Source organism: Mixophyes fleayi, chromosome 3, assembly GCF_038048845.1.
Source record: "Mixophyes fleayi isolate aMixFle1 chromosome 3, aMixFle1.hap1, whole genome shotgun sequence".
NCBI lineage: Eukaryota > Metazoa > Chordata > Amphibia > Anura > Limnodynastidae > Mixophyes > Mixophyes fleayi.
In genome coordinates this window covers 328,349,234-328,376,042 of record NC_134404.1, presented here as the reverse complement: position 1 = coordinate 328,376,042, position 26,809 = coordinate 328,349,234, and the positions used below count along the sequence as shown (strand labels likewise).

Here is a 26,809-nt window from a genome sequence, read left to right as displayed (position 1 = left end):
ATATTGTTAACGGTTTTACCAAGGATTGAAAGTCCCGATCGGCAGCCGAATCATGTGTACACACGATGCATGTTATACAATATTTACTGTCAGCTCTGTGCTCTTCATCTGTCATAACCATCAGTTGAAAAGCTGGTGACTCTGTAAACTCTATGGAGATCTATGGACACTGCCGGTGGTGAGTGCTTACACACTGCAGGATTTTACATTGTTTCATCGTTTACAGAGATTTTTAGTCCGTTTATAACAGGCCTGTTCAACCTGCGGCCCTCCAGGTGTTGTGAAACTACAAGCCCCAGCATGCTTTGCTGGTAGACAACCAGTTGATAGCTGGAAGGGCATGCTGGGACTTGTAGTTTCACAACATCTGGCGGGCCGCAGGTTGGACAAGCCTGGTTTATATCATCATATGATACAATGTACTTTGCAATGATAAAACATGATCGTGGGAGTGTACACACTAATGCGATATCAGACCTAATGGTTATTTATCAAGTGATTGGCCCGATAATCAGGTGAAAAACCTGTAGTGTGTACCCAGCTTCAGACTAGTGTAAAATACCTGCTGATATGTTATTACAGATAGGTGTCTCTTTCTTTGATTAAATTACTGTATTGTATTTCCTCATTACTGAGATTAAGTAACATGTGCCCCTATTGAAGGATAGAGGGCTGCCCATGTGACCCCTGAAATGTTTGAGGATTGCCCATCACCGATCTAGACAAACCTTGGTACATATGAACAGCATGCAGCATAAGCCAGGGACATTCAGTATGTAATCACTCACCCGAGATGCTGATCGTGGGGTCACAGGAACAGGTGAGACTTTAAAACATTCTACAGAGCTGTATGATGAATCTAGACAGGAAATCCTCTTCATAAATAAATGTACTAATAATATATCAATAAACAATAAATCAACAGGACAGGACACACGAGTAGCTTTGTGAAAGAAATAATTTGATTGTGTTGTGTCTGCACATTAATGTTACCAGGCTGCGTTCTACAGGGACCTGTAGAGCACATCAAATGTTTAATGCTCACTGGCTGTAATATTACCAAGGGAATTATGTCCTCAATGCACATAGAGAATTCCGCATCTTTGTTCTATTGTTGTCCTGTTTTTTTTTTATTATATTTTATTCTTGTTGTTTGAGCACTTTCAGGTAGAATCCTACAGCAGGTCAGGAACGCCCGATATAGATGGCTCATAGTCATATTTCCTTTTTTAGTCTATTTTTTTTTTTAAAAGTTATGGAATTATATTGGTTGTGATGGGTTACAGCACATTTACTCACTGTTCTACTAAACGAGGCCTTTTTGCGGTTCAGGAGGACAGTCATGGGGCCCCGATAACATGGAGAGAAACCATCATTGAGACATGGGAGGCAGAATGACAGCAACATACAGAGAGGCATATATACAGTATACACATCTACATGAATTAAAAATAAAGGAATTGCTCCCATTGGGTTACTGGTATTTAGTAATTTACTGGAGATGAAGATACAGATGGGTATGAAACAGGTCCAGATTTCGGGTCTTGGTCCACTGAATGACACCTAAACAGATATCTGTCAATGCCGAGAGTATCTCTGATTCAGCGTGAGGTTTATTAAAACATCAGTAGGTCCTACAACACAGTAGAATATCTGGGATCCAATAATGTATTTAGCCTGACAGTCTATCTCAGATCTCTTACGTATTGCTGCAGTACTGCTTTATACAGCTCGATACATTAGGGGGTAGTTGGTTTACATTACAGCCCTCCAAGCCGTCACCTGCGGCCCCCATCCTTCTTAAATGTGTAGCCTTCAAGAGTGCCGCACCCTGCAACCACTAACGTGTATCAGGTGGCCCATCCCTGCATTACAGACAAACATTTGAGGGGAACGTAGGTAAAAAATAAAAAACATTGGGCATTTAGTGGTACATTGTAGAAATTCTGTGGATTCTAATAATAGCTTCTCTCAAATCTCTATGGTCAGTATAAATCACCTGATCATACACAGTAATCTCCAATCCTGAAATCTGTCACTGGGACCCTTAACAGATTTGTTACCGGGACGTCTGACTAATTTGCCTTTTGGGTAATGGAAGCCTAGATCCAACCAACCAATAAAAGTCTACTGTGTTTATAAAATCAAAAGTAAAACCATGAGAGGTTTGCAAAAGACAATGATGGAATAAAGTATAGTCCAATGCAATAGACACAAACAGAATCCATTTCAGAATTCTGCTGTAATGATTCTCAGGTTTAAAGAGATTTCAAATCCTTGGCTACATCCAAATCATCTGTTTATTTAGTCTGTAATAAGTGAGATGTTTCCTGCACTACACATAGTGACTTCTTATCTCCTGTCTAGGTACAGTGTGATATTTAGGCTTATTAGCTTCCAAGATGTACAAATGTCTGTTACGTCTATCAGACTGGAAGCCATGTAACAGGAACCAATCATACAGAACTAGGTTTCACAGACGTTGCTAGAGACGTGATTTATTTAAAGTAAAACTGTCACCTACACAGAGTGGAGGTGATTTATGAAAGACAACATGGAAATGCATGAATCATAATACAATTCTATTACACTCTATACAGACATAGGACACTACACCTCCAACATGACCTGACCACTGGACATGATCATAATACAATTCTATTACACTTTATACAGACATAGGACACTACACCTCCAACATGACCTGACCACTGGACATGATCATAATACAATTCTATTACACTGTATACAGACATAGGACACTACACCTCCAACATGACCTGACCACTGGACATGATCATAATACAATTCTATTACACTCTATACAGACATAGGACACTACACCCCCAACATGACCTGACCACTGGACATGATCATAATACAATTCTATTACACTGTATACAGACATAGGACACTACACCTCCAACATGACCTGACCACTGGACATGATCATAATACAATTCTATTACACTCTATACAGACATAGGACACTACACCCCCAACATGACCTGACCACTGGACATGATCATAATACAATTCTATTACACTGTATACAGACATAGGACACTACACCTCCAACATGACCTGACCACTGGACATGATCATAATACAATTCTATTACACTCTATACAGACATAGGACACTACACCCCCAACATGACCTGACCACTGGACATGATCATAATACAATTCTATTACACTCTACACAGACATAGGACACTACACCTCCCAGTATGACCTGACCACTGGACATGATCATAATACAATTCTATTACACTCTATACAGACATAGGACACTACACCTCCCAGTATGACCTGACCACTGGACATGATCATAATACAATTCTATTACACTGTATACAGACATAGGACACTACACCTCCCAGTATGACCTGATCACTGGGCATGATCATAATACAATTCTATTACACTCTATACAGACATATGACACTACACCCCCAACATGACCTGACCACTGGACATGATCATAATACAATTCTATTACACTCTATACAGACATAGGACACTACACCTCCCAGTATGACCTGACCACTGGACATGATCATAATACAATTCTATTACACTCTATACAGACATAGGACACTACACCTCCCAGTATGACCTGACCACTGGACATGATCATAATACAATTCTATTACACTCTATACAGACATAGGACACTACACCTCCAACATGACCTGACCACTGCACATGATCATAATACAATTCTATTACACTGTATACAGACATAGGACACTACACCCCCAACATGACCTGACCACTGGACATGATCATAATACAATTCTATTACACTCTATACAGACATAGGACACTACACCTGCAACATGACCTGACCACTGGACATGGTCATAATACAATTCTATTACACTCTATACAGACATAGGACACTACACCTCCAACATGACCTGACCACTGCACATGATCATAATACAATTCTATTACACTGTATACAGACATAGGACACTACACCCCCAACATGACCTGACCACTGGACATGATCATAATACAATTCTATTACACTCTATATAGACATAGGACACTACACCTGCAACATGACCTGACCACTGGACATGATCATAATACAATTCTATTACACTCTATACAGACATAGGACACTACACCTCCCAGTATGACCATGGGACATGATCAGAACACAACTGTATTTTATTGGATAGAATAAGAACAGATATTTAGAACAAGAAACTATGGATTGAGATTGGTCAGTTTTAAATCAACTTTAAGAAAAATCTTTAAATCCTGGTACTTTCCAAGGGGAAGGGATGGATGCATTATAAAGAGGGTGATATAAAGAGGGAGTACTGCAGCAGGTTTATTCCAAGCACTACACACATTATAAGAAGTATTCTTAATTTTAGAAAAAAACACCTTGATACCAAGTTTCTCCAGAGAGAAATTCAGACGAGTCTACAGCACATTCATCTGACCGGAGAAGTATCGTGTCAACAAGTGAAAGTGATTTGCATTCCCGCAATGCGCAGATTATTTATGTTTTTACAGGAAGGAATTTTCTCATGTTAACCTAAGCATGATTGCAAATCATAAGTCTCGGGAAATGTTCGTTAATGCAACGGCTGAATATCTGAAAGAAATAATAATTTTATGTTTCACTGACTTCCTTACAGAATCCAATGGATTAGTGAATCTGCCACTCATAGGACAGTCAGTGATGTTTGTAGTACGGTTTAAAGCCCACAGATTGGGGATCACGGTCAGAATACACGGTCAGGAAGGATTAGATTCTGGTCTTTTGTATGCAAGCTTCTCATCAAAACAAGTGTAACAAAGCCAGTAGCTGAGAGTACATGTCATACAAATCTGTTTTTCATAGAGAAGAACTCATGCAGATTACTATTATTATATTTTATTTATAAGACACCACAAGGTGCAAAAGCAGTAATCCCAATTCATTGGAAAATCCCCTCACCTACAACCCTGAAAGAGTGATTTGCATGGATATAAATGACTCAATCCTCTTATCACCTGGTGAGTTTGAAGTATACTGTGCTATCTGGTCTAGGTGAATAGAGTTTAAAGAGGCAGAGAAGTAGGTTACCCTGTGCAAATAAACATATCAGCATTAAAACCACCTGCCTAATATTGTGTAGGTTCCTCTCATGCTACCAAAACAGCTCTGACCCGTCGAGCCATGGACTCCACAAGACCTCTGAAGGTGCCCTGTGGTATCTGGCACCAAGACGTTAGCAGCAGATCCTTTAAGTTCTGTAAGTTGCGATGAGAGTCCTCCATGGCTGGGACTTATTCTGAATGAGATCTGGGGAATTTGGAGGCCAAGTCAGCATCTTGATCTCCTTGTCGTGTTCCTCAAACCATTTCTGAACAATTTTTGCAGTGTGACAGGGCGCATTGTCCTGCTGAAAGAGGCCACTGCCATCAGGGAATACCGCTGCCATGAAGGTGTGTACTTGGTCTGTAACAATGTTCAGGTAGGTGATACGTGTCAAAGTAACATCCACTTGAATGCCAGGAACCAAGGTTTCCCAGCAGAACATTACCCAGAGCATCACACTGCCTCCGCCTTCCTTCCATAGCGCATCCTGGTGCTGTCTCTTCCCCAGGTGAACGATGCATTCACACCTGGCCGTCCACATGATGTAAAAGAAAACGTGATTCATCAGACCAGACCATATTCTACCATTGCTCCATGGTCCAGTTCTGCTATTCACATGCCCACTGTAGGTGCTTTCAGCATTAACTTTTTCAGCAATATATGCTACAATAGCTATTCTGTGGGATTGGACTAGACGGGCAACTCTTTGCTCCCTCAATGAGCACATCAATGAGCCTTGGGACGTCCATGACCCACTCGCCGGTTCACCAGTTGTACTTCCTTGGACGACGTTAGGTAGGCAATAACCACTGTATACTGGGAACACCCCACAAGACCTGTAGTTTTGGACATGCTCTGGCCCAGTCGTCTTGCCATCACAATCTGGCCCTTGTCAAAGTCGCTCAGATCCTTACGTTGCCCATTTTTCCTGCTTCCAACACATCAACTTCAAGAACTGACGGTTCACTTTCTGCCTAATATTGTTGTGGCTGATGTATATATGTGAGTGTGTGTTTTTTTTAAATGTTAGATAGATATATATATATATATATATATATATATATATATATATATTCAAGTTACCGTTATGTTTGAGATGATTACTATGCTGCTTTATTATTTAAATTAAAGCATTAATCTGTGCTACTCCCATAATGCATCTCTCTCCATCTTCAACACCCTCTTTCCCGTCACCATCATCCCTCCCTTTCAAGCTCTTACCCTCATCTCTCATCACCCCCTTCCATCTTTTAACTACTTCATCTCCCCCCTTTAGCAATCACTCTTCGGCATTATCCTCCTTTCATCATTCCTCCCCCATGTTAATATACAGTGCCCCCAGTAGCTTTATACCTCCTGTGTTCATCTATATCCCTCTATAATTATATATCCTAACCCCTATAGTATTATTCCTCACTCACCTACAAGGCTCTCTCCCACTCCACTGCCCCTTACATCTCTAGCCTCCTCTCCATTCACACTCCATCCCACTCCCTGCGCTCGGCCAATGACCGTCACCTCATCCCACTCCAGAATCCAACACTTCAAGCTATGTTTGGAATGTTTGAAGTCCTGGTAGTATTTGTTGAATGTTCGGTACTGTTGGTCCCATGTCTGTCTCTGTACAGCGCTGCATAAATTTTGTGGCACCCTATAAAGGCTGCTAATAATATCCCCCCCCCCCAATATACTGTATATGCCCAGCAGAGCATGTGACCCCCCCCCCCCCCCCCCACTCAGAGGGGCTGGTCAGTGCCCCGTGAGCAGGATGTATTTACTGCAGAGCTGAGTTCAGTGCTTGGACGGGGCTGACAATCTGGGCCTGTCACATAGTGCTCTGGGAGATCGATAATAAAACCCAATAAAAAGAAAGTACTTTATCTATAAAGCATACCCTCCTTTCCCAATAAATAGTACTTTGGGGTCCCACCCATTCGCTCTATTTAACAGAGCCTCAACCCTAAAATAGCAGGATCTCTGGGGAAGTGTCCGAGCCCCGCTTCATTGAGCAATGCTGGAGTCATATTGGTTCATCCCACAAAATGTCTGCCTCCATGGAAGTGGCAGCTGCACTTTAAAATCAAGCTATGGGTCTTTGGAGAAAGTATCTTGTCTTTGCACTTCCTCTCTGTATGTCTATTGGCAAACTTGGGAAGCATCCACACAGCAAAAAATATTAGGCCAACAGCAACCAATCCCTCATACGCACCAGCTGCCATAGCTATAAACTGTTTTTAAAAAAACAACTTGATCCCCTATGGGAACCTTTTGAATCTTAAAAGATGCCTATATTGGACCAACCTATAATTACATTAAGCAGCTGTATAGTGCACATTGTTGTAGAACTCGTACGGAGAGAGGTTTGTAGAGGAAAGGTTGGGTTACATTACGTTTTGTTCTATAACAAGAGTGACAACGTTCCACAAGTTGTGAAACTTAACACCACTGGAATATATCAAAGAGAACAATGCTAAAGACTATGATTTAAAAAACATGCAATGGGGAACGTACATTATTATATATAATTTACACTCAGAGGTTACCAAATTGCCCCAAATATCAGTTCTGTTGTACATTCCACGATAAATGCAATGTTATGTCGCAAGGTGGTGTAACGTGTTTATTGGGTACATAGAGACATGATGGATCATGTATACAATGACTGTTCCTTGCAACCCTCGCCTAATGTGCGTGTTAAAAAACAATGCTAGCCCCTGACTTAAGAATATGTTTTCCTAACTTCCCACTTACCATATTAGGTACCCTCTCCCCTTATATAGGACGGCTGTATTCCTACAATTAGTCCAGTAACCCCCGTCACGCAACCCCATTGCCTACCTTTCCCCCATACCCCTTTCTAAAAAGGAGTCATATTAATGAATATTACAGCTTATAATACCTTTTCTTGACTAATTGTTCTGCACTTTATGGCTTGCAGATACTTAAATTATTCTGTTTTTGTATTGTAATATCTTGTTGCAGACCAACCAACATAAAGAATTAAAAAAAAAAAAACCACAATACTAGTTAAATCATGGAAAAAAACCTTGCACTGTCCTTGCTTTTAACAAAGAATTTAAAAACGCATTAATTAACCCGTAGTAAAGCTTCTCTGCAGTATAGCGTGATGCAAACTGAGATCCCACAGACCTCCACTGTATTTTTACTGAACGATAATCCTTTTGAACACCGCAGATATCTAAAATCGATGCAAAGTTTGTCAGAAAGTGTGTGTGCGTGTGTATGTGTGTGCGTACTCCTAGAAAGAAATTGAAACATTTATATGTACAATGCCCAATGATCTAATTGCCTTCATGAAGAGTACTACTTTGATCAGCTTTCCGTCACTGGATATTATTTTTAAGCTAAAGAGCAGGCAACAAGCTTTACAAAAGAATAAATCACACAAAATGGATTTGATATAAAAAAAAAGCAAATTTTACTTCATACAGAAATGTGCAGAACCGTAAAAAAAATAATAAACCATATACGAAATGCATAACAAAAGATAGAGTGATTGCACCAATCGGGATGCCAGTTTTGATCACATGATTATGATATGGGCAGACATGAGAAAACCGTAACATTCTGCAGTTTTAAGACAATTCTCTTTGAGAATTATTTTATGTACAAAAATATTCACAATACTAAACAGGGGGAGATTTGAAATTTGAGGTACAAAACAAAGCAAATATAAAACACTGAGATAGACCAGACCAAACAAAAATACATTCAAATAACCATGGCCTTACAGCACAGTTAATAAATATACTTCACTGTTATTCCATATTAAATAAACGTTCAGTCACACTGAGGAGACGCTTCAATAAGGATCTAATATACTAAAATGTACATAATTCATTTTTCTGAAGTTCGCTGCCGCCCCTCAGAAAGATTTTTGGAGAATACAAGTTAGTACCTGCAATAGATGTAATACCATAATTAAACATACAATTATTGAGCTGGGAATACCCTTGGATTTTATGTGATGTTTCCTTTGTTTAGTTTGTATTATTCAATTGTCGTACAGATTTATCATGTTCGGTAACACAACAATTCATTAAAACACACTAAAATGGTGAGAGAAAAAAGAAAAAAAATTAAAAAAAGATAGAGATTACAGGGTAGATTTATCAAACCTCCTAAAAAGTTAAAGTGGAAGTGTTGCCCATAGCAACCAATCAGATTCTAGCTAGCACGTTGTAGAATGTACTAGATAAATGATATCTAGAATCTGATTGGTTGCTATGGGCAACACCTTACTTTTTGTAAGGTTTGATAAATCTACCCCTAAGTCTCATTTGGCCCCTTTACTATCTGAAGCAGCATTAAAAAGTTTTCACAGCTATTTAAAACAACTCACCCCTTACTAAAAGTAGCCCAGTAAATGACCACTTTACCATTGAAATTCTTGTTAGTTTACCATGGTAACCATGTGCTTTTTTTTTTAATAAAGGTTATCATGGGGACTTTTTCCTAAGGGACAGGAAGTGGAATAATGATGCCATTTTATTACACTTGCCAGGTCGGCCATTTTAAAACGCTGATTTGTAATATAAATAGGTGCATAGCTGCACTGCAAATGCATGTAAGTCCAACAAAAGACCAAGTAAGTAGCCTACTGTGCATCGACATACAGAAATGTCTGTATTACTGAGGTAAAACTGGGTTCAAACTTCTCTACGTGAGTCCAGTCCGCTGTTCTGTGTATCTGTGCTTATTACAGGAGAAGGTCAGGGTGTGGTTGAACAATGCATCATATGTGGAATGTCACGAGAGCTTTTGTTGGCCTTAGAATGTCGGACATCGTTTTACCTCACAGAATGCGATCAGACAGGAAAGTCTGTCAGTGACTGTTACATTATCACAAATATTAAAATGTTTAGGCTACTTCAGTGACTGCTTTATAAAAGCGCAAGAATAAATAATGAAGGAACTGAAAATATCCCAATACTCCTTCCTTCAGTGATTTCCTGAATCCTGGTGAACCGCTAATCACATGACCTGTATAATGCATCACAGTTACCTGAAAACACTTCTATGAGCTGCCATTAAACATCTCTGCATTTAATAATTCTAAATGCAGATTTATATATAAAACTGGATTTTGCACAACTGTTTCTCAACAATTAAAAAGACAGATGGACACAGCAATAAGATTTAGTGATAAACGTGGATGTGTTGGTTTACACCTGTTACAACATCCAATCCAGCTAGACATATCTGAAGTTCTGATTGTCGCTCCCTTGTCTGCTGCCCCACCAGGCAAAAATTCTCTCCTACTGCATGAGGCAGAACTAAAGTCTCGCTTAGTTTTAGGATACTTCTCTAGGGATAGCATTTTTCCGCCAGGACAGCCAGCGTCATCTACTCTGGGGGTATAATGATTGGCTAGAACTTTAAGTGGGGGAATTCAACTCCCCCCGAAGTAGTGCAGCGTTAAACCTATTACCGTAAATTTAACCCGGCGTTGAATCTACCGTAATAACGGTATTTAAGCGCACTATTACTGTAATAACGGTAATAGTGCCAATTGAATTCCCTTCAAATAGTTATAAATAACCAAAATACTCAGGGGTAACATGTACCCCTATAAGAACACAGATTGTCAAAAAAACATGGAGATAAAGTGGAGAAAAACATGTGGAACACTGCATATAATCCCTGTAAGAGACTATAAAGAGATTTGTTCTAAAGGTTACTTGATATGAAAGTTTTTTTGACTTATTTCTTTTTATATTCCATAGTACACAAAATATTCTCACACATACACAACGCTGACGTTTATCCAAGCAGAAAAACCATAATCTAGTTTCACTTTACAGAATCCACCTCTTCTGGCGAATTCTCAGCATATGTACAAGAGATTCTGTACAGAAGAATCGCAGAGTTCTATGGAGACCTCGTCACCAGGATCGGTCTTTCTGGACAGTGCTGAATTTTTGCAAATGATGTACAAAAATAAAAAATGTACAAAAATGACTAAAAGTAGCAAAGAAGGCAAATTTGCAGCAGTTAAACAAAATAAAATGTATGGGCCGTACAGTCTGTGCCACGATAGTCACAATCTCCATCCATCTGCATTTTGGTCTGTTGTAAAGCTGTAAACCCCGTTAGAGACAGTTCAATAAATAGTATAAGGTCCAATAAATACACTGGTAGAAGGGGGTTTTATCTATGGACACTCCGCAGCTGTATCTCAGGATGAACGCCCGTCTGGTAACTAGATTTGTGTCGAGGACTGTATACTCGGTGCTGGCTCTACCGGACTTTCTACAGGGACCTGGGAAATAGGTGAAAAGGAGGAACGTTAAAGACGTACAAGCAGTACAGTTATATATTACACATTCATACAGTACAGCCCTATAAATATAGATGGCTACATCATAGCCGTATTTTTGCAGTTATTGACCTGCCCCTTAAAAGTACATGTCTCCTACACACAGCGGTACCTGCCATTTTTTGTAATGAGTGGAAATTCATGACGATGTCCTTGGTTCGTAGTGAACGATCAGGATACATTAACAAGATACTTTGCATGTGATCTGGTTGGTTGGACCAATCACTAACTTAATCTGGCCCACACACACACACAGAGAGGTTGACAACCACATTGTAATGGGTTTTCTCTTTCTCCTGATTGGCCAATAACCTTACGTGGGCTGATGAGTAGTAACTGACCAAATCTTCCTATCTGCCGGATCAAATCCAATCCGAGCAAATTCTGACTGGTCATCAACATCATATTTTATTTATAAGGCGCCACAGATTCCATAGCTTAAAACATGACAACGTCTTACAAGAAAGACATACATGAGACAGAAGAAGGAGAGGACCGTGAGAGCTTACATTCTAGTGGGAGGGGGTATTGGGAGACAGTAGGTGCAAATGGGGAAATAATAAATATAAAGGATATAGCAGAGGGAGAGGACTTGAATGTTTAGTGGGTAAGGTAGACAAATATGAAGAAGTGCATTTTGAGGGATCATGTGAAGGTTGGGGAAGAGCCTGGAAGGATGAGGAAAGGAGTTCCATAGGTGGGGAGCAGCACTGAAGAAGTCTTGGATACATGAGTGATAGGAGGTAATGAGTGGAAGAGAGGTGAAGGTCAGAAGCAGAGCTGATTACAGCTATTCGCCCGTTTTAAATGGGTAGTGTGGGGAATAGGTCTAATCGTCATGGGTGACAAAGTAATACTTACAGCCTTTACTTCTGACTTTGCGAGTCCAACATTGACATTGTGTCTTCTCAGATCTGATTTGATAAAAGCTGTAAGAGAAATAAATGATATTAAACTAAACATTGCAAAGTTCAACTGAAGGTGCGGAAACCATTGGGGCTGTCAATGATGCGGAGTGTCACTGTGTACAGCTGTAAGGTGCCAACATCTACCCATTGTAAACTAAGCACTAGCTGTCCTACAGCTTCACTACCAGGGTGAGATTCACCAGGCGGAGGTTGTTAATCCTGCTGGGCTGATCTTTGTTCGCTTCCATCACCAAATTAGGCCAGGAGGAAAAATAACCAGCACACAATTATTTTTCTGCTAGTTTGATGTGTTGGAGGCTAGCACAGACTGATAAAGCTGGATAATATGTATATGCCATTAGTAGAGCACTAGATATCTATCACAGAGCATCCATTTACCTACTGAATCCTCAAATCGCAGACACAAACATTTGTAACGCAGCAAAAGTCCGATATACAGATTTCTGCCAAAACAGAGTAGCTTAAACACAGTACAAAAGAAACAAATTCAAATAAAACGAAGCCTGGTACATACACATAAAGAGGGACATCATTCTTCTCAATACTGGAAAACAAAAAAGTTTTGAGTCCACCTCAAGATAACTGTTATTAGTTTGTGCACATTCCTGCAACTTAACTTAATACATTCCCTTATAATTCTGTCTTTACTCTGCGTCCTAGTTATGTATTTCTATCACCAGACTGTTATCATGGTTTATCCGGAATGTGATAATTATGTTCTCTGCTTTGGAACAACTGTATCCAGCGATCAATTTTGTGTGATACCCTAGAGAACATGTGGAAAACCTGAGGATCTGGACCCTTAGTAGGGTCCCAAAATCTATTTTTTGGATCCCACCGCACTTTCCAACTGACCCCTTGGGGTGCCACCGCACTGGCCCACTGACCCCTTGGGGTGCCACCGCACTGGCCCACTGACCCCTTGGGGTGCCACCGCACTGGCCCACTGACCCCTTGGGGTGCCACCGCACTGGCCCACTGACCCCTTGGGGTGCCACCGCACTGGCCCACTGACCCCTTGGGGTGCCACCGCACTGGCCCACTGACCTTACAACACTAGCACACTAACCCTTGGGGTCGTCTCTAAGGAAACTGCATGGTGAATCGGACACACATGTAGGAGTAGTGCATCAAAGTCTATGGATTAGATGTGCTGCCCCATCTGATTCCTGGTGATTATATCGCTACTGACATCAAGCAGGAAACTGTACAATTGCTGACGGGACACGGAAAACTCCGACTGCCGCGATGAAGTGACACATTGGAGGTGTATTAGAACATGGCCCGGATATAGGTGATCATCTCAGCACGATTATGTGGAGGAATCATTAGTGTCTTCAACTGTCATTATACAGATGGACCCTAATTGTGGGATACTTCGGATCTGTTTTGGAGACTACATGTCCTGTGCATACAATCGACCGATAATCATGGTAATCATCAATTGGCAACAGATTTATCAGCACTACACATATTGTAGCTCTACAGTGGACTGTGTATAGTATTAGCGTGTCCACACATGGAGTAAAACTAACCTATATATATCTACTGACTAGCATTAAACTATATGTATATATTGTGTTTATATCATTTCAGTCTATGTAAAAAGATTTGAATATTAAAAACTTTTAATACTCAATGTGCTCGCCTACTACCTATTTTGGAGAACAGCAGGTCGTATTATTAATTGAAAACAGTGATTTTTTTTTATTGTGGCTGTATTTGGCAACTGGATTTTTAAAGGTGTTTTCTGCTCCGATACCTTTATTCCCACAATAACGGCCCACTGACCCTTAGGGTCCCAGCTTAGAAGACAATTGGGGTTAAAAAAAAAAAAAGGGTTGAGCACAATCGCCCTAAGGCAACAAATAAACGATTATGATGATTTCAATGCATGACTGAAATGCACAGATGGAAACCTGAAACAAGGTAAAATAACGTCATCCTGCAGGTGGAAACCCCGTTATATAAATACATTTTCATGGTGGCACATTGTCTATTTCTAATGAAGTCTATAAAATTAGGTCACATTCCCAACTGCAAATCCTGGCTAAGATCTCCATACACTTACAGTACCAAGTTATCACTCTACTCTGAGCCATCTGGGATTACTACAGCAGCACCAACACTTTCAACCAAACTAGACGAAGCCAAACTGATTGTACTTTGACAAACGTGTTCGCTGAACATGCCGATTCTATATATACACACAGTATACGATTACTTTGTGTATTTTGCTTGCCTTGCCAGTAAATAAGTAACCAAACGGTAAAAATAGAGGATGAAGCATTAGACTAAGCAGTAAAACAATTTAGATAGATAGTGATGGAAATGTGGGTGTATACAGTGGCATGTCATACCGCCACTGCTTCTACTGCTTTCATCGTAAAACAATCAAATTTCATTAACTTACATTCCCATTACATATACTAACTGCTCTGTAGCACCAGATATATGTAACGTTCATAGTTATTTCATTGTTTAATTAAATAAATCACCAAGATAGGAAATGGTTCCTGCTCACAAAGGCCCTCTTCATGATTAAACCCGCCATGTGATAAGACATATTATTCCACTGTATATCCCATAGTACCCTGCGTCCCTGCTTGCACAACATGTGTGCTCACCAGAGCGTGTGATGCTGGTGTAGTGTGGACGTGTTATTCCATGTTGGAGGAGCTGACTCAGTGTTTGTTGTGCATAAGGAAAATGAGAACATTTTAAAAAACTAAAAAACAATGCAATGCTGAGAGAAAGGACGGAAGCAGAAAACAGAACACTTTCCTTCTATGATAACTGAGCCCTCACCACATTTCACCTGTTCTGTCTATTAATCAATGCAATTTTAAATCAGGAACAGGCTGTACTATAAATGTGTCTCAGAGTAAGAGCCCTCTGTGGCCTCCTTTTTATCAATTAGGAGTGGCGAGCATTAGGGACACTAGGGGGTAGAGTTACTAAACCTTCTAAAATGGAACGTGGAGGTGTTGCCCATAGCAACCAATCAGATTCTACCAATCATCTACTACATTCCAGAACACAATAGCTAGAATCTGGTCGCTATGGACAACACCACCCTTACTACACCGTTACCTGTAGAACAGTATTTATAGATATCCTCCAATATTTCCCATTCCTCCTGCCCAATCTTGCCCCATCTCCACATAATCTCTCCATCGCTTCCAGAGCAGAGACTCTCCCCTTCTCCACCCTTCATCCACACCCTGACTTTGTTCCCCTGGCAGCCAGATGTAATAATAAAACAAATACCTTACTTTTCTCAGATAGCTGAGTTAATCCGCACACCTCTAGGACTACAGCCCAACCCAGAACACTACACACAGCCTAAAATATGCACAATGACTATGTAACCCCGTTTCAGAGTCTCCCTCTGACGTAATCATAGGATTAAGTATCGCGGCGCAACCTAATCTTACTGACAGTTCTCCGACACCCAACAAACTCAAGTCATGAGATAAGATCTAGCAAGTCCCAAATATACAAGGACCCATTTATGACAACCTATTTATTAAATCCAAAAGGGAAAACAAACAGAAGACCCCCTACATTATTACACATCTCTCTGTAGAACTGGAGAGCTCAATAATGACGGTAAGAACACGTTTTATAATGTACTATTCCCACTAGTGTGATATAGACAAAGCTCTTAGCAGCGATGGGAAACAGGTGGCCCTAGGGCCACATGAGACCCTCCAAGGCCTCACCTGCTTCCCCAGCGTCGTCTTTTATGTCAGATTTGCTCGTTATAGCTTGTAACACTTGTTTATCGGACATTAAAATGCTAATGTCGTTAGATGCAGTAAGTGCCTCTTTGATTAAATGAACAATTTTAATTAATCACTGAAATTGTGCGGCCCTTTAGAAGGTTAGAGGGCTGCACCATGCAGTCCCTGACGTGTGTCAGACGCTTATCACTGTCTTAAAGAACGGGGAGAGACCAGCCAAGCAGAGCTACCTGCCCCTCAACACCTGCTGTTGCCAGTTTGAGTCAAGCTATTAACTCATTTATTTACCAGTTATTGGCTTTGGGCTGGTGATGGACTCCCCTATATATCACTGCACAAGGGGGAAGATACACTATATGGACAAAAGTATTCAGACGCTTGACCATTACACCAACAGGGACTGTAAAGACATTGTATTCAAATACATATACTTTAATTTGGAGTTGGTCCCCCTTTTGCAGCGATAACAGCTTCCACTCTTCTTGGAAGGCTTTCCATGAGATTTTGGAGTGTTTCTGTGGGAATTTGTGCCCATTCATTCTGTAGAGCATTTATGAAATCAGGCACGGATGTTGGACGAGAAGGCCTGGCTCACACTCTTTGTTCCAGTTCTTCACAAAGGTGTTCAATGGCGCTGAGGTCAGGACTCTGTGCGGGCCAGTCAAGTTCTTCACACCGAACTCATCAAACCATGTCTTTGTACTTCGTGCTTTGTGCACTGGGGTACAGTCATTTTGGAATAGAAAAGGGCCTTTCCCAAACTGTTGGCACAAAGTTGGAAGCATAGCATTGTCCAAAGTGACTTGGTACGCTGAAGCATTAAGATTACCCTTCACTGGAGATTAGGGGCTTAGCCCAAACCCTGAAAAACAGCCCCATACCATTACCCCTCCTCCACCAAACTTCACAATTGACATAATGCAGTCAGGCAGGCAACGTTCTCTCGGCATTCGCCAACCCCAGACTCGCCCATCTGACTGCCAAACAGAGAAGCGTGATTCATCACTCCACAGAACACGTTTCCCCTACTCCACAGTCCAGTGTCGGTGTGCTTTACACCACTCCATCCGACGCTTGTCATTGGTCTTGGTTATATGAGGCGTGCATGCAGCTGCTCAGCCATGGACACCCGTTCCATTAAGCTCCTGCTGCACAGTTTTTGTGCTTACATTAATGCCAGTGGAAGTTTGGAACTCTGCAGCTATGGAATCAGCAGAGCGTTGGCGACTTTTACGGACCATACGTCTTAGCAGTAGTAGATGCCGCTGTGATTTTATGTGGTCTTCCGCTTCATGGCTGAGCTGCTGTTGTTCCTAAATACTTCCACTTTCTAATATCACTTACAGTTGTCTGTGGAATATCCAGCAGTGATGAAATTTCACGAACGTGTTATTGCAAAGGTGGCATCTTATCACAGTACCACGCATCCTATCACAGTACCACGCATCCTATCACAGTACCACGCTGGAAGTCACTGAGCTCTTCAGAACGACCCATTTTCTATCACAAATGTTTGCAAATGGAGACTGCATGGCCAGGTGCTGGATTTTATACACCTCTGGCAACGTGTCCGATTGAAACACCTCAATTCAATAACTAACAGGTGCGGCCAAATACTTTTGTCCGTATAGTGTATTAAGCAATTGCAGGCAGCCACAGGCATATACCATTTATAACTAGATTCAGATTATGTAGTTATCATTTAATGACAGAATCTAGAGAATGTGGCTTTCATAAAGCTGGCCACACGTGTGATGCAGTATTGGTGTGTGTGGCTAAAGTTGGGTGAGATGCCGGATAACGATCTAAATAAATATGGTAATTTTCGGTTGTGGTGGAAAATGGCTGCATCAGCCTGTGCATGCAGTTATCTTGCAACAACGCTAGCAGGTCACAGTGAAACTGGTAGGGACCCTGGCGAGAAGGGGGGATGCATGACGACCCCACACCCAGTGAGCAGGTGGGGGGCGCGACGAGCCCACACCCAGCGAGCAGATGTGGGGGTGCGCAATGAGCCCGCACCCAGCGAGCAGGTGTGGGGGTGCGCAATGAGCCCGCACCCAGCGAGCAGGTGTGAGGGGGGGGGGGGTGGCGCGACAAGCCCGCACCCAGCGAGCAGGTGGGGGGGTGCGCAATGAGCCCGCACCCAGCGAGCAGGTGTGGGGGAGGGGGGCTGCGCGACGAGCCTGCACCCAGCGACCAGGGGTGGGGGGCCCGCATCTACAACTTTAAGGAAAAGAAGTTAAGTAAAAAGTCGTTTTGCCCAAGGGAAAGACAAACCAAAACACTGTTGAGGAAAGAAGAAAGTTGTTTCTTTAGTTAGAAGGTAACACACACAAATCTGACACACGTTGGATGTGTATTCTACAATGACAATGCTGGGTGGGGCATGACCTCTGTCCTGACTTGGCAGACTGCCGATATGTCACAGTGATCGTCACACGTTCCTTTAGAACCAGACTGACAAGGACCTGAAGTCACATTGTTAGGAAGTCACTCTGCTTCACCTTACACCACTAATCAGTGACCGTTCTGTTCTGGAGAAAATCAATGAGTGAAAACCTGTTTGCTCTGGACTCAATAGGTAAATGACACCCCCTCTCCAGTAACAAAATATGCAAGCTGGATAATAGCTATGAGAAAAACCACAGGACGCTGCATGAAAGGCTTCATTCAGATCGTCACTAGGTTTCATGCTTTTCCCTCACTTTTGGCCTCACTCAAAAAAACACTCATGAATAGGTGTCATTATACTTAGGGTTCTCTGTATCTTAAGGTATGTGCATCTTGTAATCAATGACATTTTGCATCAGGCTAATGACAACCGCTAAAATATACCTCCTAAAAAGTATGTATCTTAAGGTTACATCTGAGTCACAATTGGACGCACCTTTAAGGGGTGTGATTGACTTATGTCTCCTCACCCAACAGTACAGAACTTACAAATTAACACCCGACAAGCCTCTTCAAGCACAAAGAGTCACAGGTCTAAGATACGCTCAACTCAAATACTGGTTGATTCTTTATCACCAGCAGTCCGTCTCTATATGAAGCCTACACCAGTCAGCTAAATAGTGACTTATGTGCAGGGAGAAAATGTACATTTACACACTGGTGGAGATAAACAGGTCAACGATTAAAAATAATGTAGTTGTTTTTAAAAGAAGGGAATCTCAGATACTTTGATGAAGAATAGAGTCAAGTTTATTAACTCTCGTGTACACGGACCAATGACTCTAATCAGATCATAATGTAATGATTATACAGTTGCACATATGTTTTATAAGCAATAATCTTGGCACTCTTACGCAGAGGGGCACTGACATGTACACTGATTGGATGACTATTAATTACGTGCACCTCTAATCAAAGAATGTGTCTCCTGCACCACAACATGTTAAACTGAGGTTCTATCTCTGAGGTTTGGAGACGTTCATTTTCTTATCAATGTTTCCAAACAATCACTGGTACAAGTCACTGTGGCCTTGCATAAGCACATTCCAAGAAGCACAAAGAACAAAAACATTCAACTCTTGCAAAACCAAAATCATAAGATACGGAATCACATAAGTACATTAATGGCTGCAGGACAAGATCTTGTAACCCAGATTGATTATGCAAACAATTCTATCTTACAAAAAAATAAAATCATAATTTAGTTGTAGACAACACATTGTTCCCACCTGTTCCTCACGTAACATCATAGCCTTATACATAAATAGTAATACCTACTTATAACAACTCACTGTTCAGCTATACTAGTATATTAGGATGGAATTAAGGGGATCGGAAGAAACTCTCAGATTCAGTAGTCCATAGGCATAGTCATGTCTCGTATACTAGAAGTTATTCTAAGATATCACACATATGGTTAACCGGTGGCTCTCCATTGTTGTAGAACTACAAGTTCTAGCATGCCCTCTTGGTGTCGGGGCCGAAACGTGGCCCCACAGCAGCTGGAGGACCACAATTGACCTTCTTTTGATTAAAAATCCTTACAAATTATTTAAAGGGGATGTCCCTTCAATATACCACATTTAGCAATTATTATTATTATTATTATTATTATTGTTGTATTGAAACAATCCCATTGTATGAAGACAGGTGCTTGCTCATGGCACTGGAAGTCACAATCAGTTCATAAAGGTCTATTATTATACGGAGGAGGGATTGTCCAAAAGTGAACAACCCCATTCATGTATCACATTACAGAGGTGGGTTAATCATTTATACATCAGTAGAACACAGCTCTGCTATAGAGTCTAATGGTGAAACGTGCAGCTAATGTATAGAAAGCAGTAGACGGACACTCACCTGTTAAAATGATTCCCAAAAACATCCAGGCACACAGGAAAATGTTCCCAGCTCGAGGACTGTAGTCTGTCGTAAGCTTCCCCTGTGCCAGGGTGAATAAGATCCCAAATATCTGGAAGCAAAAATAAGATTTCCCCAGAGTGAAGAGTGCACCGTGACAGTCACAGGAGTGGGCCCTTGTTTCACCACTGCCTGATAATTCCAACCGTAGGAATCTTAAAGTAAAACTCTACCCTCAAACACCACCTTCCAGGCACATGTTTATTCATTTATTTTTTCTGCCCCCAGATATGACAAAAGTTGATCTACAGGAGATACAAATGACCTAATCAGCTTATCTAAGCCATATTCAAGGGTAACAAAATAATCAAATCAACCTGGAAGATAAGCGGGATAAAGGCGGAGTTCTCTCTGAATTTCAGGCAGTGTTATCATTGCTAGCAGAGTCTAAAGAAAGCGTTACTGGTCACAAAGGAGACATGGAAGGTAATTAATGACAGGTTCCAGACACCGATTTTGTGCTGGAGCTATGAATACTAAGAAGTGAAGTTTGCATGATGGTGTAAGCCAACTGCCCCCAGAGGACAAATCACTCAAAAGTTGTGGTCTTTGGGGAAAGGGCGTTTAAAAAACTAGGCTCCAAGAACCAGCTTTAGAGGCGGGACTGTTACATACAGAAGGGCGCACAAGCTCAGGTCAATTATAATCGCCATGGCAGCTGGAATTTGACCAGAACTGTTGAACAACATAGAACATTGTTAAACAACCACCCCGTTTCCTTTAAGCACACAGGCACGGTGCTGCCAGTTGTCTTCATCCAATATGCAGAGCAAGCGCAATTCAAGATTTAAGGTAAGAGTTAGATAAATGCAAGCAGAACACACCCGGCTATAAGGGGTTATCGCTGCGTGTTCCACTGTTTTTTGTGGCATTTTCGGTAGCACACATTTGACCCCAGGTCATGCAGCAGTTTAATATGTGAGGCTGTAAACAAAAGAAAGTGCCCTCGCTAGTAACACACACGGGAGCACTTTCCAGATGACGGGGAGCGACCTTTGGTATGGACAACACGCTGGAAATGACAGAGCACTATGTACAGACACTGGATATGACTATCGCTCTTCTGCATTAATGACAGCTAAACGGAGTAGAAATAGATCACAGATTATTGATCTCTGGAGAGACGCTGATGTAGTCCATACGCCAGGTGGGTGGGAGGAGACGGAAAGGTCAAAAGAGCAATGTCACAGCCTCCCTGCTCTGCCATCTGATTTGGAGAGAAGGCCGTGTGCTCTGCGATGTGACTTGCCATAGAAATCATTTTGAGATAGGCGCTAACCCAGCTAAAAGGTCCAAATTAACACCTGGACAAACCACGCGGCAATATAAGGGGTATAAATGCAACCTTTATTGCGTGCAGGGAAAACACTGCATAAATCTGAAATTATAATGTTACCTGTGCGGAGGCGTTCAGGAGCCCCGACGACGTGCCCTCAGATTCTGGGTACGTGATTTCTACAGCAAATTCAAATCCCAGCGGAAGGTATCCAGTCATAAAGAACCTGCAGGAATGAAACATAAACCAGCACTATTATCTTTAGATTGTAAGCTCTTCTGAACAGGGCCTACTCCCACTCTTTCAATATAGGTCCCTCTCATTGTATTTTCAATTGAATTGTACAGCGCTGCAGAATGCTGGCGATATTAAAAAAAGTAAAAAAAAAGTATGACAATTAAATCTCTTCCCAGATCTCTTGGAGCGTCACAAGTTAAAGAAAACTGTGCAGTAGGGTCATATTGCTTTGTATGATTTTTGCATTGTGACAGCCCTTAATTGTCAATGGGTAAAGTACTTAGTGCGATAGGAGCTTAAAGATTTAAAGAAAACAAAAACAGCTGACAATGCTCCTGCTTTGCTGTCATTACTGTTTACATCACAGAACTTTGCCCTCAGGACGGATGAACCTCAGTTTACTGCAGATAATCAGTGTCTCACCCAAGAACTCCTCCCGTTATAAACACAAAAATGAGGTTGCCCAGATCCAGTGTGAAGGTGAAGACCAACATCCCGATGAACGATAAGATGTACACGATCAGAGTGGTTTGTCTGCAAGAGATGAATTCACAGAGTTAACACAGAGCAACCACGGAGAAAGTAAACAGGTTAGATGAGAAAACACACACGTCTGAAGTCAGGGATCCAGAATAATTACTGTATATTACAGAGGTTTAGGGTTTACCTACTTGTATGTTTTTGTGTAATCCAACCACACGCCACAAATAACTGAACCGATCATTCCTGCTATAACAAGGGTCAGGCCAATCCTGCCTGCGTTCACCTCTTCCCCCTGCCGAAAATATTACAAAGACAGCTTAGTGTTTACTGAAGAGTAAACATATTTATTGTCTGGATGTTGTTATACTGGCTGTGATGTGTATGATGTGGATCAACAAGTGAGTGTGGACCTATCACAATGAATATTTGATTGAACAGTAAAGGGTTGGACACATTGTAAGAGTCCGTGAAGTAACTTCTTTATATCTCATAAGGAGCTAGAAAGGTTAGCTCCCTTTAACGTGAAGCTGGCCCCAGGTTATTTCCTAAATTCTACGCGGTGTTATATTATATTAATCCCACTATTGGGCATGGTTACAACAGCCTATGTATTACTAAGATAAAATATACCCAGATCCCAGTGGCTCTATTCATTTTGATGCATAATGACCGCTTTATTCCAGTGCAGGAAGCGGTGGAGCTTCTCTATATTGTATCACTCTGGAATGGGAAGGAGAAGAAGTGCACAAATGTCTAAGTTACTTGCAGTCTCCTTGGTAACAAACACTATGCAAAGATCTCTGGATTCCAACAGAGAAGACAGACAAGGAATGTCACTGCAATATTGAAGACATACTCTGCTCTAATATCTGAGCTTTTTTTTTTTTTTTTTTTTTTTTTTTTTTGAGTCATTTCAACATGTTTAGTCATTGTTGTGTTTAGTCCTAGGATTCCAAACGTATTTAGCCTGTGTCCATTTCCTCCCTGTTCGTTGTTGACAACTTGATACCAGATACATTTTAGGCAAATGTAAGAGTAAACAGATTACACAGGCCTTCTGGTAATTTAAAAGAGAATTAGGAGAGGAATTAATATGTTCATTTTTATAATAGAAGTCAACTAAACAAATCCTAAATATTGCAAAAATGCAACTGTGGTTTTGTGACATAAAAGGAGAGGAAAGGGCATTAATGCCATTATTATATATTTTATATTATATAGTTACAAACGCAAAAGCGTACAAAATGCATAGAGTATATCAGCGCATCGCAGATCATTAGGGGGCAATTCAATTCCCCCCAAATTAGGGCGGCGTTAAAGCTATTAGCATTATTACGGTAAATTTAAGCCGGCGTTGAAATTACTGTTATAAACAGTAATTAAGCGCATTATTATCGTAATAACGGTAATAATACGCAGGCCGCGTACTTTTAACAGCAACGCGGCCAATTGAATTCCCCCCTATATGTTCTATGATGGGTGAATTGCTGCCTCCCCATATAGTTTTGAGCAGATACTGCAATCAATAGATTATATAGGTAACGTATATTGACCACTGGTACCAAGCTGCACAGATATTAGTCTTCCCTGAAACCTGTGGTGCAATAAGTTTTTTGCAAACATTTTGGGGGACATTTATAAAAAAAACAAAAGACAAAAAACAAACAGTGGGGTGCTTTAATTTTGTAAACTAGAAAACTGACAACTATATTCAAAATTATACTTTATACAAATTCACTTGAAGCAGGTCAACTTCTGAGAACACTTAGGGGTATATTTACCAAATTGCGGGGTGGAAAAAATGGAGAAGATAACTATAGCAACCAATCAGATTCAAGCTGTCATTTTGTATAATGTACTAAATAAATGATAACTAGAATATGATTGGTTGCTATAGGCAACATCTCCACTTTTCAAACCTGCAGTTTAGTAAATATACCCCATAGCCTCAAAATAATGTCATTATTGACTGTGACCTTATTCATAGCACATAAAGAAAACAGGAGTTTATTAGCAAGGTGCACTGGATATCCCTTTAAATATTGGTTATAGATATCACAGAACGTCCATTTAAAACATAACTTATTTATATTAAATATTAAAAAAACTGACCTGCAAAATATTAAAATAGTATAGTGCAAGTGAAAAACCAAAATAATGTGCATGTAAAATAACTGGGTGCACTTAATCTCTTCTCCTGGCTTAAACTATATGCTTCTTGGTTGCTCTGGATTTAGTGGAGTTTATGGTCTGCAAAAAATAACTCTCTCTGTGTTAAACTAATCCAGCTTGTGAGAGCAATGTGCAGTATGAATCAATTTATTGATTATAAGAAAATAAATATGTTTGATCAAGCTTTTTAATATATATATATATATATATATATATATATATATATATATATATATATATATATATATATATATATATATATATATATATATATATATATATATATAACACAAGTTAATATGAATAAAACTGACTTGAGCTAAAATACTGATATAAGATGTTTTTCTGCTTTTGTCCCTGAGAAACTAATGAGCTGGCTGAACTAAGAGGAAAGGATGTGCGTGCGTGGGGACCTTGAAGTGTCTAAAGAACAAATGTTATGTATAACAGAGAGCTACAAAGAAGATAAGATGCTCAAGGACACCATTAAAGCAAGAATGTTTTAATTAATTCTCAGAAATATTTATGGACATATAATCTTTTTCAGCTGTGAACTAATTTTATGAAAAGTACATGCAAGCATAAAATGTTGTATAAATAAAGCAATATCTGACTAGGGCGGTCAGAAGAGAATCAGTATTCAGCCCTTACAAGACTGAGTATTTCTTTTCTCTATCGATCGATCCCCACACATCAGAAAGAGCCAGAGGTTGTTGTATCCCTGAGGTACAACGCTGACAGTTTCAGTGGGGGCTCGCCCGGGATCTTCAATACATCCAACCCTCCGGCACCAGGAACCACCCTATCCACAAGGACAGAGAAACGGAAATCCATATGGTGAGTAAAAAGCTTTATTTTTACTCTTAAAGAGTTCTGTCCTTGGGGAAGTGGGGTAGGTAACAAGTCCGGGGGACTTTGTTTGGATTGACGAAGATCCCGACTCTGGACATTATATAACCCCTTTTTGGTTATTTAAGTATATGTATTACTCACATATGTATGTATTGTATAACTAACAAAAGAGTGTTTTTAGGAAAAAGGTCTTTTTCAGCACGTTTTCAGTGACATGTCAGGCAGAAAAGGAGAAAATGTATGTAGTGTAAGTCCTAGGACAGAAAGAGGACGAGTGGATACTGTGTGGTATTTTACCCTGTACCATAAATTCCACGGTGTTGTTCCTGGGACTAGAGGGAACACAATATAAGTTGATAAATAGCCATCACAGACCACATCATTCTGACATAGGTCAGGTATGGTCCAAAGGCTATGAACATGCCAAATAGAAGGTTGTTAAAAGAATGTGTACAGAAATTATAAAGTGGATATTTCCAGATTGCTTGGAAGAAATGTTCATACTTTGCTGCATAACAGCAATATTATTCTTTGTACTTTGCATAAAGATAGTCTGCAACATAAGAAGGGGATTAAACCCTACTGATTTGCTATCCCCTTGGTAATCCTGTTCCTATATAAACTAAATATAAAAGTATAATTATCTGACGGACCGCTAAGAATAAAAAGTGTACCCAAATATGGGTAATAAAAAGTCTAGGACCGATGAGGATTCAGAAAATTATTGGGGATATACACCCTGGGAATATGCCTATAAACATGGGGGTAGTCCCCTCATTGTAGGCATGGAAAAGGTTTTTAAAGCAGCTGGATTTCCTAAGCAAAGGACATTAAAAGCAGACAAATGGAAAAAACTAATTAAAGGACATCACAAGCAGTTATTAAAAGAAGGTTTTCTTGAACAAGGTATAAAATGGAAACAATTAGCTGAAGAAATAGAGAAATGGGAAACGGGTAGTACTGAAGGGTGGGTGGATTTTGACAGTGAGGATGAAGATGAAACAAGTAACCCCACTGTTTCCCCCCTAAAAAAAGAAAAAAAAACTAAGAAAAAAGCAAAAGGGAGTGTGTCACAATCCCCGACGGCACCCCCTACCCTACCCCCAATAATTCCCAGGATGTATCCCCATCTTCCTGGGGAATTATCGAGTCCACCGAGCGCCCCCCCCCCCCCCCATACTGGAAAGAGAACAGCGCCAGAGAAAGCCGCCCGATAGACTGGGGTACACACTCCCAGTTCAGACTCACCCGCCACCATATGTGGGGGAGGGATGTGAATTAAAAGAACCAG

The 26,809-nt window shown here is 40.6% G+C and overlaps 1 protein-coding gene across 1 annotated transcript in view; it reads right to left on the bottom strand.

The window, feature by feature from the left end:
- Positions 1-10,642: 10,642 nt before the first annotated feature.
- FLVCR1 (FLVCR choline and heme transporter 1) overlaps positions 10,643-26,809 on the bottom strand; it is a 32,524-nt gene continuing 16,357 nt past the window's right edge. Inside the window, exons 5-10 of the mRNA XM_075204232.1 lie at positions 22,683-22,786; positions 22,435-22,545; positions 21,895-22,000; positions 20,439-20,550; positions 12,311-12,378; positions 10,643-11,392 (exon numbers count right to left, since the gene is read on the bottom strand). Coding sequence (XP_075060333.1) covers positions 11,333-11,392; positions 12,311-12,378; positions 20,439-20,550; positions 21,895-22,000; positions 22,435-22,545; positions 22,683-22,786 — 561 coding nt within the window. The 3' untranslated portion in view covers positions 10,643-11,332. The remainder of the gene's footprint in view (positions 11,393-12,310; positions 12,379-20,438; positions 20,551-21,894; positions 22,001-22,434; positions 22,546-22,682; positions 22,787-26,809) is intronic.